At 42.8% G+C, this 17,705-nt stretch overlaps 1 protein-coding gene across 1 annotated transcript; it reads left to right on the top strand.

Moving 5' to 3' along the window:
* Positions 1-5,120: 5,120 nt before the first annotated feature.
* RFC2 (replication factor C subunit 2) lies at positions 5,121-17,294 on the top strand. Its single transcript, XM_039507619.1, has 11 exons — positions 5,121-5,376; positions 7,427-7,496; positions 9,135-9,176; positions 9,594-9,700; positions 10,702-10,803; positions 11,493-11,593; positions 13,357-13,514; positions 13,869-13,934; positions 14,571-14,651; positions 15,966-16,079; positions 16,957-17,294. The coding sequence occupies exons 1-11, from the start codon at positions 5,282-5,284 to the stop codon at positions 17,065-17,067; spliced, it is 1,047 nt and encodes a 348-aa protein (XP_039363553.1). The 5' UTR covers positions 5,121-5,281; the 3' UTR covers positions 17,068-17,294.
* The last annotated feature ends 411 nt before the right edge of the window (positions 17,295-17,705 follow it).

The following is a 17,705-nucleotide window of genomic DNA, read 5'->3' as shown; positions in this document are numbered from 1 at the left end:
ATACACAATAGTACTTTGTATTCCTTGCATTATTCTATGAGCTGTCAAACTAAGTGGATGTGATCAATTGTCGAACACCCTGAACGGAAACCAGCTTGTTCTTTGCTTTCATGCATTTCAAGATCCTTCTTAATCCGATTGAGTATGATGCAGGTGAAGACTTTATACACTGGTGAGAGGAGTGTGATTGGATGGTAGTTGCTCAGTTCTTCTGGATCATCTTTCTTCATCAATAGTATTATTTTTTATTTCTTCCGTGCATCTGAAACATGCTTGCTATTGATGTAGATAGTGAACCATTGCACCAACGCTTTGAAGAGAGTAGCTTCCCCTGTTTTGAGATATTCTGGCCAAACATCATCCACGCCCGGACTCTTCCCTCTCTTTATGTTACGAACTGTGTATTCAATTTCTTCCCACATAACTTCGGGAACTTCTTATGTAACCTGCTGCCTTGACAGTGTATGCTGGACATTGACACACGAGGAGTAGTGGTCATTGTAGATTTTTTTACATATTTCATTCATCTTGCTCCTTTCCGATGTCCTTTCACCATTTTCATCTTTCAGCTCTGCTGGGATAAACTGTTTCAGCCTAACATCTCTTTCTACTTTCTTCAGACTCTCGTTCTCTCAATTTCTTCTTTCTATAGTCTTCGTAGTCTTCTTTGATCTTCACACGAATTTCTTTGCACAGTGTTCTATATTCTTCGCCCATTTTTCCTTCTAATTTCATGCATGCCCTCCTTGCCATCAGATTCACAGTTTCCTTGCTGAGCCCCTGCTCGTGTCCCAGCATTTTCAATGCCTTTGCCTTCTTAGCTGCTGAGATTATCTGAGAGATAAACTCTTCGTAGTCCTCATCAATGTCCTTGTTGACCTTATATTTGACGTCCAGTTCACTCACTGTCTGTGCAAATGCCTCTTCCTTGAAATGCCATGTGTGCTTTGGTTTCTGGCTTCTCTTAATTCAGTCTTTACAGATATTGTCAACACATAGTTTTGAACGCAACTTACGATGGACTGATCCTGTGAAAACGATTCATTCTCTTATTGTCGCTACAGTGTTAAAAATTCTTCTGGTATCCGTCATTATATAATCAATCTGATTCAGTGTGACTCCATCTGGACTTTTCCATATCCACTGCCAACACTTTTTTTTTTAAATATCATGTTCATTATGTGGAGATGGTTTGCCTCTAAGAATGCAACCAGACATGCTCCATGATCATATCTTACACCTTTACCAAATTTCCCCACGTACTTTTCTTTCTCACTCTCCTTTCCACCTAATATTGCACTGAAGTCCCCTTGGATAATTGTATAGGTGTATTTCTTCTGCATCATCTCCTCCAGCTCTTGGTAGAAATGTTCCATTTCTTTGTCTTCCGCTTGCTGCATGGGAGCATACACCTGAATATGCCTAGTGCTGGAGTTTATAATCTCAGCATTTGGCCTTGTATAAATACACAGCCACTCTGTGTTAGTCCCAGCCTCAAACTAAACTAAATCCAGATGTTTCTTGGCTCTTTGTGTCCCCTCACCAACCTCTACTTCTGGTTGCTTATGGACAGAATAACTCTTCTGCGGGATTTTAGAGCATAAGTGGAATGATCTCCCGGGAGAAATAGTGGAGGCTCCCATTGCTTGGTATTCTTAACATTAAGCTATACTGTTGTGAACCTTCCTGCACAAACACCCAGTGATGGACTATATGGCCTAATTCTTCAAGTCTCTGAGCTGGTCCTGGATGGTGTTAGAGACAGGGTAGCAAGCAACAGCACAGCTGCCTGGCCAGTGGGCTATCCTGGTTCACTTGAGATAAAGATTGAGGATTTAGAAGCAGGAGCGTAACAAGAATCTATCTTGGGCCATGGAGCTAGGAGGGAGAGTCTGTCTCAGGTTAGGTGGGCTGTATAGCAATTGTATAGTCTGTCCCAGGGACCACAACATTTTGATTGCATGTTGGTTCTACTTACCATTGAAAATAATGGGAACTGCTGGGTGAGCACTTTGGAACATCTGGCTACTTCATGTAGGCACCTAAAAGGAAGCAGAACTCTTTTGAAAATCTGAACTGAAAGCTTCATTACCCATCACCAATTCCTTGAGACGTCTATTACGCAGGTTTTTTTACTTTGTTTGATGTTTGCAGTGGGTGCGGGTGGGGAGTGTGAAAGCTTCAGAGAGAACAGTCATTATAAACAGAGAACAGTTTAGTTACCTTCTTCTGCTACCCATAATCTTCTGGCCTCTTCCCAGTTTGCAGGTTAATAGGATGGACAATACCATATCCTTTCTTCCTTCTGGATCTCCTTGGTACTTATAATTTACAGACAGCAGTCACAAGGGCAATTTCTCTCCTGCCAGAGAAAGAGGATTAATGATTATCATGGGGTCCAACAGCACCCAGAAAGAATTTGCAGTGAATATATTTTCACAGCACAGTAGTTCCATGTGGTCTAAGCCTGAGGCTTTCTGCTCCTAAGAGTGTCTAGGGGCAAGAGTTGATATTGTTGATCGGGTTTGCTTCTTCCCATTATTAAATGCCATATGGTTTTACTTGTATTTGCACATGAACTGTGCAGTCAGATCTTTGCGGGTTTGGTTAGGACATCAAGAACATATCCTCCTCCAAAGCAGGGACATGGATAAACAAGGAACCAAAACCTTTAGAAACAATAACCCATTTTCTGGTCTGACAGGGAACCTGACATGGTCGTACTGTACCTACCCCTTCCCTGAGGACCATGACTGAGGCTCCCTAGGATTGTGTTTTCTCACATATTTTATTTTTCCAGTTTTTTGATTATGATACTTTTTTCTATAGTATCCTGGTTAGATGCTGATGGCTGCTTATTTTTTTCCTTCTTCAGGGTGTTTGCTTGTAACTGGACCTTGAATTACAGCTCTACCTGTTACATTAATGTTTTTTACCCCAGGCTTCTTCATTAACATATTAAACAAGTTCTGCCATTTTGACACTGAACTGAATAGAATTGTACCCTGAATTTGGTCCAGGAGCCTAAGAGGCCGGCTTAGCAATGGTTGAAATTGTGGCAGGGAAATTATAGTTTTTAAAGGTCCAGTTCAAGGGGTTCTGATGTCCTAGGGAACCTAGCAATAATCCGCTTTGCAACCTGCCCCAAATCACCACAGTTACAAGCAACCCTTAACATTCTTCTGCCCTAAATGAGTGCCTGTTCTGCCTTTATGGCAAAGGCAAAGCCATCCCTGGTACCAAACTACTGGATCACCGTGGATCTGAAAGAGGTTACTGCTCTTAACAGAAGCCTGGATGCCTGCATATAGGCAGTACAGGGCTACTATAGAACACTGTACGCCAAAGAAATATGTTAATTGCATTTCACTAGTGGAATGATATCATGCAAGCTGTCATCATGCACTCAGCAACAGTTCTTCTGTACATTTTCCACAGTGCCTTTGGGTGCAAATTTGCAGCAATACTGCACACATAATGGGAAAATGAATGCCGGCCAGGAAATTCTATCGTATCTGAAGGTTGGCACCTCCTAAGAGTGCAACACCTGTTGAACTTGGCAAGAAACCAAAGCACAATCCACTGTTTTGTACCGTGGGAGTGCTATGATCAGCAGCACTCACTCAGTTCAATGTATCTGCATTATCTCACTCTAGTGAGTAGGCTCATTACAAAGTGGTTTAATGAGCTACCCCTCAAAAGACAAATAAAACAAATGCATTGACAGCCTAATTCTAGTGAGTACATAGTAAATTACTAGAACTACGCAAGAGCAGCAAAGAGTCCTGTGGCACCTTATAGACTAACAGACGTATTGGAGCATGAGCTTTCGTGGGTGAATACCCACTTCGTGGGATGCATGTCATCTAGAACTATGCATTCAGTTATCAATAGTAATGGGAACAAACACTGAAAAAAGATTGACAAACAGATAAATAGGAGAGGCTTGTCCTGTCTCTGTCAGCCATATATTGCTTCCTTAATAAGTTTATTAATCTACTGCCCTTGAAAATCTGACCCAAAGTGACTTGCACAGTAAGTCTGTGTCAGACTTGCATCAGAATCCACAATCTCTTAGCTGTGATATCACTCAAACTCACTTCTCTTTCTATATTTTAATCAATAATTCAGACTCATACATTTGTTGTTTTTTTTTGGTCAGTTGCTACCTTACCTGGGATACATCAAGCTATACAGAGATCCTACTTCTGCTGAGAATATAGGGCTCGCTGACTCTTCTCACAACAAAACACTGATCTGAGCATGAAGTTTAACTACTGAGACTTGTAAATATAATTTTAAAAGGTGGGTATCAGTCTCCTCAACGATCACAGCCAATTCCGAATTTCTAAACAAGAGAACATTACATTCCCAATTTTTTCTCCCCAGTTTTACATCAGTCTAATTCCATTGACCTTGAGTGGAGTTGCTACTTATTTACAACAGGAGAAAATCAGAATCAAGCCTTCTATTTCCAATTTTTTTCAATGAAAATGTGTCTGACTCTGCCATGGCTCACCACTTACACTCATACAAAATGCTACTGTTCTGATTTGTCTAAAGGCAGCAGTACTGCACCCAAAACTCTCAACTACTGGAACACCAGCTCAACCCCCTAGCTCATGCTCCCACCTAAGGGGTGAGACCAGAATCTAGGAGTCCAGCTTGTCAGTCCTCTGCCCCTGGCATGAGCACAGAACCCAGGAGTCCTGGCTCCCAGTCCCTCTGCGGTGGAAACAGCGCAGGAGCCCTGGCTCCCAGTGGAAACAGAACCCAGGAGTCCTGGCTCCCAGTTCCTCTGCCATGGAAATTAGGACCCAGGAGTCCTGGTTCCCAGTCCTTCTGCGGTGGAAAATAGGACCCAGGAGTCCTGGCTCCCAGTGGAAATAGGACCCAGGAGTCCTGGCTCCCAGTCCCTCTGTGGTGGAAAATAGGACCCAGGAGTCCTGGCTCCCAGTGGAAACAGAACCCAGGAGTCCTGGCTCCCAGTCCCTCTGTGGTGGAAAATAGGACCCAGGAGTCCTGGCTCCCCACCCCGTGCTCTGTCCCTCCGGTCCCCCATGAGGTATCCAGGAGTCCCCGAGCCGGGACCGGGGGGGGGGGGAGTGAACACGGAGCCCCCTTAAGGCTGCCATGGAGACCCGGGCAGGAGGCCGCGCAGCCCCGGCCGGGCGCCGCCTCTTTTAAGGTGGCCCCTGGCGCCGCGGCGCGGCTGTGGCGGGCGAGGGGGCGGCGCTACCGCCCGGCTGGCGGGAAGGAGGCGGCCGCGGCCGGGGCCGACATGGAAGCGGAGATGGCGGAGGCTGAGCGGCCTGGGCCGCGAGACGGGGAGAAGCGGGGAGCGGCCTCCGGCAGCGGCCACTACGAGCTGCCCTGGTGAGAGCGGGCCCGGGCGGGGCCAGTGAAGGGGAGAGACTGGGGGGGGATTGCGCGGGGGCTGCGGGGCGGGCCTGGGGCTGTTGGAGGGGGGACTCTGGGGGGCTGGGGTCTCCTGGCAGCTGGGGCCCCTTGAGGGAACTGGGGGGTCCCCAGCTGCAGTAAGGAGGGAGGGAGGCAGATCAGCTGTTGATGGGGGGGTTGCCCTGGGGGTCCCCTTACCTGGGGGTGCAGCTCTGCCAGCATCTGGGGCCGGCTGGGGCGGCCCCATCACGCTCAATGTCATGTAACTCTTCCTTAGCGCCCATCGCCCTACTGTGCTCTGGGGGTGCCCCGCGGCCTGCACAACCTCCCGGCCATGCAGCTGGCTCTGGGGTGGGGGGCGGCAGCTAGCCCCAGCATTGCTGCACAGCGAGCGGATGTAGCTTTGGCCAGGACATCATCAACTCAAAATCTAGTCAGTTTGATAAATAATTAAAAGTTTCAGGTACTACACCTGCCCGTGTATCCCTTTGCCAGTTTTTGTGGCCTGCAGTTTTTAAACGGCTCTGTTTTGTGAAAAACAAACAAACATCCAAATAGCACAACAGACAGCAGTGTGGTCTAGTGGATAGGTCACTGAATTGGGTGTCAGAAGACTTAGGCACTGCCCTGACCTGAACAAGTCACTTAATCTCTCTGCCTGTGATTACATTTTAAACTCTCTGGGGCAGGCACTGTCTCTTACTGGGTGTTAGTACAGGGCCTAACACAATGGGACCCTGAACTCAGTTAGGCCTCTAGGTATTACTGTAATACAAATCATGACAATAAAGAGGGTAAACTGAAATTGACAGTGTGCTGTCATATGCACAAAGTAAACAAACTGAAAAATAAGAATCTCTAATGTTTTTCTACTCTAACAATCTATACTTGCATCCGACGAAGTGGGTGTTCACCCACGAAAGCTCATGCTCCAATACGTCTGTTAGTCTATAAGGTGCCACAGGACTCTGCTGCTTTTACAGATCCAGACTAACATGGCTACCCCTCTGATACTTAATCTATACTTGCGGCAGTAATAATTTTTTTAAATACTTAGTGTGAGGGCCTTGGGATTTGTTTGTTCTAAGCTGAAGGTGCTCTTCTAAGTTAGCAGATGGTTTGGAATCCTTTAGGAGGAGGAGAGCCCTATAAGTGTAAGAGACCATTAAACACTGCCGTCATTCTGCATGACTGTAGAACCGAAACGATTTACTAGATATTTATACTGAGTTCTGTTTGCAGAGTATGGTGTCTTGCTCGTGGTATAAACTAGGCAAAATGAGGACATGCTCATATGGCCCTGATCCTACACATGGCTATGCAGGGTCTGTGCAGAGTTCCATTGACTTCAGCGGGGCTCTTTGCAGGTGCAGCAGTCTGCCCAAATGCAATCATTTGTAGGATCAGGGCCCAAGTAAGTATGAAAACGGGTGTGGGGAAATAGTAATTAGATTGTTACCCAGCATGGGATTACAGGCCACCTTGCATTTGTATATAATGTTTATTTAGAATCCAGCATTTTTTTTATTATCGGAAGGGTGTAAACCCTAATCCTGCAATTGATAGTGTTCAGTGCAGCAGTTCAGCCTTATGCTATTAGTTGCCTAACTGTCATGTATGCAAATCAGTTAAATAAATTTCTCATCATCCTTCTTTGTCCTTTATTTCATCATTATAATCTGATTGTTTACAAAAAAAAAAGTCATTTGGTAAAATAAATTACCATGAAGGAATACAGTCAAAGGATCAGCATCCCCTCCCTTTGCATTTAGCAGCACCTGAAGATTATCAAATGGCTGTGTTATAATATAGTGACATATTTTAAATATTTATTGAATGTTTGTGCTTAATCACATGAGCAATCTGTATGTAAGTTTCCTTTTGAAGATGTCAAAAATCCTCAAGAAATTTAGACGTTGACTTCAAACACTTCCAATTATTTTATACTAATTGAATCTGTTTTGATTAGTGTAAAACATGATCTAAATTAGATATGTCTAATGTTTTGGGATTTATTTTTAAATAGGGTTGAAAAATACAGACCTATGAAGCTATCTGAAATAGTTGGGAATGAAGACACTGTGAGCAGACTGGAAGTATGTAGTTGGCTTCTTTTATAACAAAAACAAATTGTTGTCTTGTATATATTGTTTTACTATACCATTCTGTTTAAAGCTCCAATTCAGGAAAACATTTAAGCCAAGTTTATTCTCTATTCAGGAAAGAACTTTAAACAAATGTTTTTTCCTTCAATGGGATTTAAGCCTGAACCTAAGAGTAAAGCATGTGCTCGAGTGTTGTCCTTTTCAGTAAGTATGCTTTCCTGAATCGGGGCCTGAGTTTATTCATTTAAACTTACTATCAATTTGTCTAGTTTTGATGTGGTTCAGATAATTAAATTAGTGCCCTGCATGTTAATTGTAATCATCACTAAACCAGGGCCGCCCAGAGGATTCCGGGGGCCCGGGGTCTTCGGCAGCGGGGGGCCCTTCCGTTCCGGGACCCGCCGCTGAAGTGCCCCGAAGACCCGCGGCGGGGCCCTCCGCCGCCGAATTACCGCCGAAGCGGGACCCGCCGCCGAAGCGCAGCCCGGTCTTCGGCGGTAATTCGGCGGAGGGGGTCCCCGCCCCGGGTCGGGGGGGCACTTCGGCGGTGGGTCCCGGAACGGAACGGCCCCCCGCCGCCGAATTACCGCCGAAGACCGAGCTGAACTTCGGCGGCGGGTCCCGCTCCGTCTTCGGCGGTAATTCGCCGGCGGGGGGTCCTTCCGCTCCGGGGCGGAAGGACCCCCTGCCGGCGAGGACCGGGAGCGAAGGAGTTCCTGCGCCCAGCCCCGCAAGAGTTTTCCGGGGCCCCCGGAGCGAGTGAGGGACCCAGCTCCAGGGGCCCCGAAAAACTCTCGTGGGGGCCCCTGTGGGGCTCGGGGCCTGGGGCAAATTGCCCCTCTTGCCCCCCCCTCTGGGCGGCCCTGCACTAAACATAGTTTGCATTACAGCTGACTTTGTTATATCTTCTTACAGATATATTTGTTGTTTTTCTAGAGTTTTAAGTCAGGTGAAAAATATTTTCATTGTAGCCATCCTGACAAACTACTGTAGTTTGTAACAGAAATATTCACTGATGTTGTGGTTATACAAAGTTATACTCAGTTTTGTATACATAAACATACTCAACTTATTTAAATTGCACTATTCTGTCGTGTGTGTGTGTGTACTTGAAATTTGGAATGACCATTTTAACAGCCTCCTTGGGGGTTACTCTAAGAGGAAGTGTTGTTTAATGGTTAGAATGTGGGACTGGTAGTCAGTATTCTGGAGTTTAATTCCCAGATTTGCTAGTGACTTATCACAATGTTGTTGGTTTTTAAATGGATGGAAGGAAAATGCAAGGATACTAAAAACCTCAGGTTAGATGAACCATTTTAAGTATGACAGGACTCTGCACACAAAAGATTAATACAAAAGGATCAAGTGAGGAAACCTGAAGTAAGGAAGGGACCTGAAGAAGAGCTCTGTGAAGCTCAAAAGTTTGTATCTTCCACAAACAGAAAGGGGTCCATTGAGAGAGAGTAAATAAAGAAATATCTTTCAAGTAAGAAATATGAAAATAAGGTGGGGTAAAAATTAAGAGGGGAGGAAGTGAATGAGGAGCTTAATTCCAATTATGAAAAATGGTAGTATGTAGGAATTACTCTCCAATTTTCTGGCAAAGTAATCACTCATTTTTTCCCCTAGGTTTTTGCAAGGGAGGGAAATGTACCAAATATTATAATTGCCGTAAGTATTTTTGTGCTGCACCATATTTCTTCTTGCTGTACTTTTGTTCTCTATTGGCGGTGTCGGTTCAGGATGGTAAACAGGCTCTCTCTAGAGTTGCATTGGTCTGTGAGTCTGTTGGTAAGGGAGACCTTAATTGTATAGCCAAGATCAGTATGTTTGTTTAATCCATAATTGTCCCAGATACACACACCCTCATGCTCCAGGGGGTTGGGTTTTGTCCCATAACTGCAAGGTTTCTTGTACTCTTTTCTGAAGCATCTAGTACTGTTGGAAGCAGGATATTCGACTACATGGACTTCTCATGAGAGTCTGTATAGGAATTCCTGTGTTTTTTGTTACTACTCTCAGAACACAGTAGCTAGAGAGTGCAACTCACTTTAATGGTATAATACTTAAAACTCATTGTATTCATAGGGTCCTCCAGGAACTGGTAAAACAACCAGTATCTTATGTTTGGCTCGTGCACTGCTTGGTCCTGCATTAAAGGATGCTGTTCTGGAGCTGAATGCTTCAAATGACAGGTGTGTATGAGAACTCCATAACTAAGTTTCAAATTAAGGAAGAAACACAACAAACTTCAAAAGTTTTTTACTTGAAATCTACTATGCTTGTTAGATTAATGCTAGTAAGATTGCCAATATTTGCTTCTTAGTCTCTTCCCGCCTCCCTCCCCCCACAAAAGACTTAGGTGATCTTAGATGTTTTAAGGTCTCTTGTAGACATTTTCCACTTCCTGTTTTGGGAATGTCATAGGTATGAATGGAATGGAATTGTAAAACATATGCAGATTATTAGGTCCTATGTAACCTGTAATTTCTGTCCATAACTTCTCAAATTTATCCTAAAGAGCTCTCTTCAATCTGTTGTGTTCATAAAGTTCCCATTAACATTGAAAGGAAAATAATTTTATTTTGTGACATAGGAAAGATTATTTGAGTTTAGGTGTATAGGTGGTAGAACCTCAAATACTAAAACAACAAGGAGTCTGGTGTTGGTTTTGTGGATACAGACTCACACGGCTACCCCTTGATATTCAAATACTAAAGATTGCTTTGTGGTGAAAGCTTATGGGCAGGACAACTGGGTTATATTCCTGATTTTTGTTAGAGACTTCATTTTTGATCTTAAGTAAGTCACTTAATTTGTCCCTATGTCATTTCCCTGGTTCACAAGGGTGTTTTAAGGCTTGCTTTGTGCATAAGGGCTTGCCACACTACTGATTACTTTCAGGCTTTAAGTACCTTTGCTGGAAGATCCTGGAAGAGTGTAAGTATTTGTTCTGTTTTTATTGTTAACTTCAGTTACTGAGTAACTGTAGAACACTAAATTTTGTAATTCTAAACTGAACATTGCAGGATAATGAAATGTTTGCTCTTATTTTCCCCAAAACTATTTACAGTTCCCCTCAAATGTAAATAGTGTCCATTTTGTGTTAATGAAATGTAATTTGTTGCACTTTTCTTTAAATTGATGTGAAATACAAACTGGTCTGAGTGATCATTGAATAAGATTATTGTTTCAGGGGCATTGATGTTGTGAGAAACAAAATCAAAATGTTTGCTCAGCAGAAGGTCACACTTCCCAAAGGTCGGCATAAGATAATCATCCTGGATGAAGCAGACAGGTAAACTGTGTTTCTTTTGATCACAAATAACCCCTCAGAAGTGTTCTGCCTCCATGTTCTGAATAACTTGCATAAAATGCAAAGCTTCTATTATAAACCAATTTCAAGTTTGGGGTATTTTGCTAGCCTCTCACAAGTAATTTAGTTGTGAATATATGTCCATTTAACAGCACTCTTATCAGACTCTCTTCCAACAGAGGCTGCTGCATTTCAGAAATGTTTAGTATCTGAGAGAAGCACTCTAGGATTTGATGAGAAGTAAAATAGCATCCAATTTACTGGCTATTTCTAAGCTCTCATTTGAAAAAGGGGTGGCTGATATAGCATACGTAGTCCTGTAGTAGATAGTTCTATTTTAGCTTTGCTGGATGAAAGGGGGGTTTATTGGAAGATTACTACATGTGCATCTACAGCTAGAGATCATTCTTTCAAATTTTGATGGCTTGGTTTTAATTGTGTAATATTTATAGAATATTCAGAGATGGTATGTATTGGGGGGGTGACTTGTTCCTGTAAGTTTCTGGATATAGCTACTTAGCTTCCTAGTTGCCTAGCCAAATAATTCACAAGGCAGTAGCTAATATAAATAGAAACTCTAAAGGCGGTATAAACATTTATTAAACTGCAGCTGGATGTTAGATAGTGAAGGGCAAAAGCCAACCTAACTTTTTTTTCTTTCGCCCCCCCAGCATGACTGATGGAGCACAGCAAGCATTGCGAAGAACAATGGAGATTTATTCCAAAACAACTCGCTTTGCACTTGCATGCAATGCCTCAGATAAAATCATAGGTAAAAGAAAACTGCTAGGCTCTGTATACACATTTGTTACACATCTTCCATGTTTACAGTTAGCTTCCTGCCGCTGTTATAGTATGTGATGGTAGGGCCCCAAGATTAGAGCTCCCAAAGTCTCTTAAGTATAGCTGTAGGGTAAACTTTCTTTAATTGTCTGCCTTTGCTTGCACTTTCTTTGTAGAAGACTTTGGAGGTTGAGGCAAATCTTGATAAGTTCAGTAAAGCCAAACTTTTCAAGTTTAAATAAAGGTGACCTGATTTTCATAGATGGATGAGCATCCATCTGCACACTACAAGAAGGTGTAGGTGCTCATCACTCCCCTTGAAAAATCTAGCTACCTATAAGCACCCGTACTCACAAAAGTTCCACTGGAGTAAACTCTCTGACCAGCTAGTCTCAGTTAAGGAGGAGAAAACTTAGCACAGACGAATACAAGCTATGTCAGAAGTTAGATGATCTAAGTAAAATGTTTTATCCCATTGTTCGGCTCCCTGTAAATATACTTAAAGATGCAAGATTATGTTAGCTACTGTTGCATGGTGGACTATACAAGGTGCTGTCAGATTGTTCTGTTCTTAGGGGCAGTTAAAAGTCTAGATTGATAAAACAAGGGTGTTTTTTATTGTGGACACTGTCACAGGGTTCACTCACTATTAGGGCACCTCCTCCTCACTGCTCTGGAGGTTAGCTCCTCCCAGTCTGATGCCCCCTTCTGCTGCTTGTTCACACACCCTACCACCTCTCTCTCCGTGACTTGGCCCTTCAGCCAGGTTGCTGGAGTCCTCCCCTTCCGGGGTATCAAAGTCCCACTGGACAACTGTCCTTGGCAATCTTCAGCTCCACTGCCTGGTCTGTGCCACTTCCCCAGTGGCTGGTAGGGAACCCAGGCCTGCCCACTTCTCCAGGTTCCAGCCCAGGGATCCTGCAACCAGCAGCCAACATCTGCACAGTTCCAAACCTTGCTACTGTTTCCCTGGGCTGTTCTTACTTTGCCTCTAATCAGCCTCTTTTTCCACTCTCTAGGTACATGAAGCCCCAAGGAAGCTATTCTCGCCCTGGTTTCCTCCTTTCCCTCTCAACAGCTAGAGAGTGATTGCCTGCCTCTATGCTGCAGCCCCTCTCTGCTGCCAGCTTCCTGACTTTTTCATAGCCTCACCAGTTCCTTCTCAGCTGAGCTTTATTTCTGGCCAGAAGAGAATGTGTGCTTATCCAGCCTAATTCCCCTCAGGTGTACCCTAGCCAGTTAATTGGCCCCTTTTTCTGCCTCATTAACCCTGTCAAGGCTGGTATGGGGTGAACACACAGTCAGTTACATTTCAGAACCAAATTTGGCCTTCATATTAGCTTGCCAGAGACCTGGCCTTTGGTCTCAGTTGAAGAGCTCTGTGGCCAGAATCTAAGGGTATGTCTACACTGCAAAAAAACAACAACTCTGCAGCTTCAAGTCTCAGATCACAGGCCAACTGACTTGGGCTCGTGCTACAGGACTAAAAATCCATCTATACTGCTAAATATACTAACTCTGAGGTAGGTGGGGGTGCAGTATAGGTCCGCTGCACAAGTAATGTGCATTGTAGACATACCCTCAGAATGGGCTTTGCCAGTGAAACTTTTCCATATAAAAGGAAATCAGATTAAAGAGTGAAGCAGAAATTTCACAGATGCCTTCTCCCAAGCTGAAAAAACAATCTTGGATGGATATTTTAAGAAGAGAGCAAGATGTTCCTCCTGCAAATCTCTCTCTCTCTCCCTCCAGAGCCCATCCAGTCTCGCTGTGCTGTGCTGCGCTACACCAAGCTGACAGATGCTCAGATCCTTGCAAGGTTAATGAAAATTGTTGAGAAAGAGAATGTACAATACACAGATGATGGACTGGAAGCCATTATCTTCACAGCACAAGGAGATATGAGACAGGTATTAAAACAAACCCAGCAAAAGAGGCCTTCTTACTGAAGTACAAAGCCTGGGTTGTGGGAAGTAAAGGGGAGACGACATAATCTGCAGTACTCCAGGAACTACACTGTATGGTTTTGCTGAATTCTGAAATGGTTAGTCACTAGACCCTGCATCAGTGGAAATTGAATGCTGATCTGTAGCTGGAGGAAGTAAAGTCTGCACAGCTTTTAGAGTTTGTGCTATTGATTCATGGGAATGGTTGATATGGCAGCAGTTCCAAAAAAAAAAAAAAATGCTGTGCTTGACTGAGGAGGGGAACCAGAGGTAGAGCTTTTCAGATAGTAATAGAAATGTTAATTTTACTCTTTACAGGCATTAAACAACTTGCAGTCCACATATTCTGGATTTGGCTTTATTAACAGTGAGAATGTATTTAAGGTTAGTAAAAGTTCTTCTAGCAAGATGTGATTGCTCAGTATTTGTACTGTAATGGGAACGTACATAACATGTTTTCTTCCTAGTTTTCAGTATCTGGCATTGTTCCCACACTAAAAATAGTTGAGCTGCCAGACTTCAAGTATATCAGACATTGATCAGGACATGAAAAGTTTGACATTGGTTTGTCAGTTCCCAAACAGTATTATGTCTTGAACAAGATTGCTACATTAAACATAAGAGATGCATGCACCTTTTGAAAAGATTGTCAAAGTAAGAGGTTCTCCCTTTAATGCTGGAGAAAGAATGCGTCTGAATGTAAACTGACACAGCTCAGACCCATTGTTTGTATAACATCTTAATAGGACTGCTGTGAAATTCAGTGATAGTAACTGTTAATGTCAGTATGTTGGGTGCTTTGTACTCAGTGGTATAAAGTCTGAGTTAATGTTGGTTAATTACATTACCAGTTAAGTTAGTCACTTAAATAAAATGTGTGGTGAATAACCTATATTATAGGGCTCTGTCAGATATAGCATTTCAACTGTATAGAAGACTGAAAATTATTCAGGGTATTTGAGTGCAGGAGGGAATATGTGCATTGATGTCTCCTAAAATTCAAATTTCTCTTTGGTGTAGGTGTGCGATGAGCCACACCCTCTGCTAGTGAAGGAAATGATACAGCACTGTGTGAATGCAAATATTGATGAAGCATACAAGGTGTGTATTTTAGTCTTTTCGGGCACTTTCTCAACAGACTGCTTGCTTTTCAAAAGACTTTAGTTTGCCTTACTTTCCATCCAAATCAAAGGTAAAACTATACAAATGCAGATAAATTCATGAATATAAACATTTTTCATGTAAGGGAGGGAGGGATCTTAATATGTAGAAATCCCGATAGCATGTATATTTCTACACTGAGGCATCTTTGTGATTGACTGGATCTAAATGTCTGAATACACGTGACACCACATTAAGTGACACACTTTAATTCACACACAAATAGCTGCAACTCCACTTCTCAAAAATGTAGTAGGCAAGACAAGGTAAGGGCTAGTATCGCTACCTGTATTTTAAAAGAACATACTACAGAACCGTTCCTGGTGTATTTTGATAAATGGAAAAAATCTGTTGCTAAGATAAACAAAACATACATCTTAAGCACTATCCTTGCTTTCAGTCTTCACTTGCAACTCATTCATAATTATGTGAATTATTTACTGGAGAAAATTAATAGGGTTCTGAAGTTTTACTCTAAATAGCCCTTCTGGCATCCACGTGAGGGTCTTCCCCCCCCCCCCCTCTTTGGTGCCATTTTTAATTTATACCTCTCTGCTTTTAGTTGTCAGACAGTCATGGTGTTTCTACTTGCAAAGGAAAATGTGTGTTCATTACAGAATCCCACCAATACTACTTTGTAATATGGCTGGGGGGGGAAAGGTTTTGGTCTAAATAACATGTCTGTTCTCTGCTGGCCTCTGAAACAGCTCAATCCCAAACCTGGATTATTCTAATGGCACCAGGAAGGGTACCAGTGAATTTGAGGGATTTTAATATAGACTGTTTACCTTATGGTGGCAGATGTAGCTACTGTGTAACAATACTTGATATGAGTATTAGGACAGTAGCAGCACCAGGAGCAAATATTTGCTCTCATATCACTAAACAGGAAACTTGTTGTTGGTCAGTCTCAGTGTTCTGGTAAAAGATGCTAAATATGGCAATAAAATACCAATTTATTAGTTTATAAATGGGAGACCATTGATACTGGCTCCCGAAATTTGCGGCTTGCCTCAGATATAATTATGTCTAAGGTGAAAAAAAGTAACGACCAAAACAAGTACAAATGGAGTGTCACTTTGGCACAAAACTTCTTGCTAGCACAGCATGGAGATTATCTGTTGCTTTAACATTAAAGAACTATATGCAGTTTCACTATGTGGGAAGTGATTGGTAAACAAGAATGAATACAAACTTGAGCCACAACTTTTTTTTTCCCCCCAGTGAAATTCACATTTGTTTTCTCCTGCACAGATTCTTGCCCACTTGTGGCGGCTTGGCTACTCACCAGAAGATATAGTTGGCAATATCTTCAGAGTGTGTAAAACCTTCCAAATGCCGGAGTATCTGAAATTGGAGTTCATCAAGGTTAGTGGCAGCCTCGTTATCACATTAGTCTTTAAAAAAAAGTCCTACTAAAGGAGCAGCCTCAGTTTGTTCTCCAAGATTTGCTAGTTCAAACCTCTCACTGTGTTTCCCCTCCCACGGTTGTAAGAATGGTGAGTTTATTTACACTTTAACAATAAACACCTATGCAAGATCAAGGTGCCATATCATTTAATTAGACTTAGCCATAATATAATCCTATTCAAATAATGAATAAACTCAACCAGCCACTAAATCAAAGCTTCAAATAACCATTTCAGCCCTTGGCCCTGGAACATACGCTCTTATTTCCCCTAAAACTCTGTCAAATAAATGTTTTTTGCAGTATGGCCAGGTGGTCATCAAGTCTGGGTTATTTCAGTAGCTTACTAAAGGTTAAATGGCATTGAGTTCTGATTTGACACGTGATAATCATTGTATGTATTGGAATCCTGCCCTCAGACACAGGCATAGTGCTTCCTTGAAGGAAAATGGGAGCGATATGCATGCACCAAAGAGCCAGATTTGACCTGATCTATCTGAAAGTCGCTGTATTGCCCTAGCGTGGCTGGCTTCAAGAAGAAACAAGCCCTACTCTTGTTGACAACTTAATTTTTCCTTCAGCTCAGGGAGCTTGAGGCCAGCATTTTTTGAGCTGACGGGCAAGCTAACAAATTACATATACACCATATAGAATAATGTCTGGGGACTCTGTACAACGTGTACAATCACAGGACAAAGTAGACAAGACAAACTACTCTTGCTGCTGGGGGAAAAAGTACAAGTCAGTCTTCCACTAAAACTGCCTCCCTTTGCTGTAGAAATGTAGACAAAGGAACAGAAAAAGCTGAAGTTTGACTCCTAATATTTTTATTGCCAGGAAATTGGATATACTCACATGAAGGTAGCAGAAGGGGTGAATTCTCTCTTGCAGATGGCTGGACTGCTTGCCAGGCTCTGTCAGAAGACGGCTGCTCCTGCAGAAAGTTAAATGGAGGATTTTACTGGGCTGCAATTACAGCCTTGATTCTGGAAGTATGAGGTTGCTGTGATTAAGGCCAGCTGCTATCTGCATACTTGAACCTCGTGTATATAGTAAATTCTGAATTCAGTGAACTTACTCTCTGTTCTTGCGGAAGCTGAAAATGAAAGCCAGCATTTGTTTTTAAATTACTTTGTACTTTTTTTAGGCCAAATAAACTTAAAATCCACTGCGAATGGTTGTATCTGTGGTGTAAAAGTGGTGGGGTAGGACTGGATAGTACAGATGATTTAGCAATAGGGTTAAAACCCCTTGTCCTGGTCTGCCTATTGAAATCGTTCATGGCTGTACTGACCAGAAGTTAACAGCCAATGGCTGTTCAGTGACCTGTGAAATGAAATGCTTTCAATCTCATTCCTAGTGGACAGGTGAATACATCACACACCTGATCATGACTGGAGATCTCAGTGAAGCCAAGGATGAAATGGGCTGTGGAAAATGACCTGCCCTCTTGCCCACATGTGATTTCACTAGGTTAGTGTAGAGCAGGTGCCATGATCTAAGCTATACCTGTGCTGTGGATAACAGGGAAACCATCCAGTAGGCACCCTTAATACAACTAAAAAATTTGACTTCATCTGGGCTTT

Source organism: Mauremys reevesii, linkage group 20, assembly GCF_016161935.1.
Source record: "Mauremys reevesii isolate NIE-2019 linkage group 20, ASM1616193v1, whole genome shotgun sequence".
Lineage (NCBI taxonomy): Eukaryota > Metazoa > Chordata > Testudines > Geoemydidae > Mauremys > Mauremys reevesii.
Note: the sequence above shows the minus strand (reverse complement) of the source record. Positions and strands in the feature narration are given on the sequence as shown.

What these genes read in the sequence shown, in the direction of transcription:
- RFC2 (XM_039507619.1), top strand. Translation starts at nt 5,282, where the DNA reads ATGGAAGCGGAGATGGCGGAGGCTGAGCGGCCTGGGCCGCGAGACGGG. An exon ending in TGCCTCAGATAAAATCATAG is followed by an intron (nt 11,594 to 13,356) that starts GTAAAAGAAAAC and finishes CTCTCCCTCCAG; the next exon opens with AGCCCATCCAGTCTCGCTGT. An exon ending in TGAAATTGGAGTTCATCAAG is followed by an intron (nt 16,080 to 16,956) that starts GTTAGTGGCAGC and finishes TTTTATTGCCAG; the next exon opens with GAAATTGGATATACTCACAT.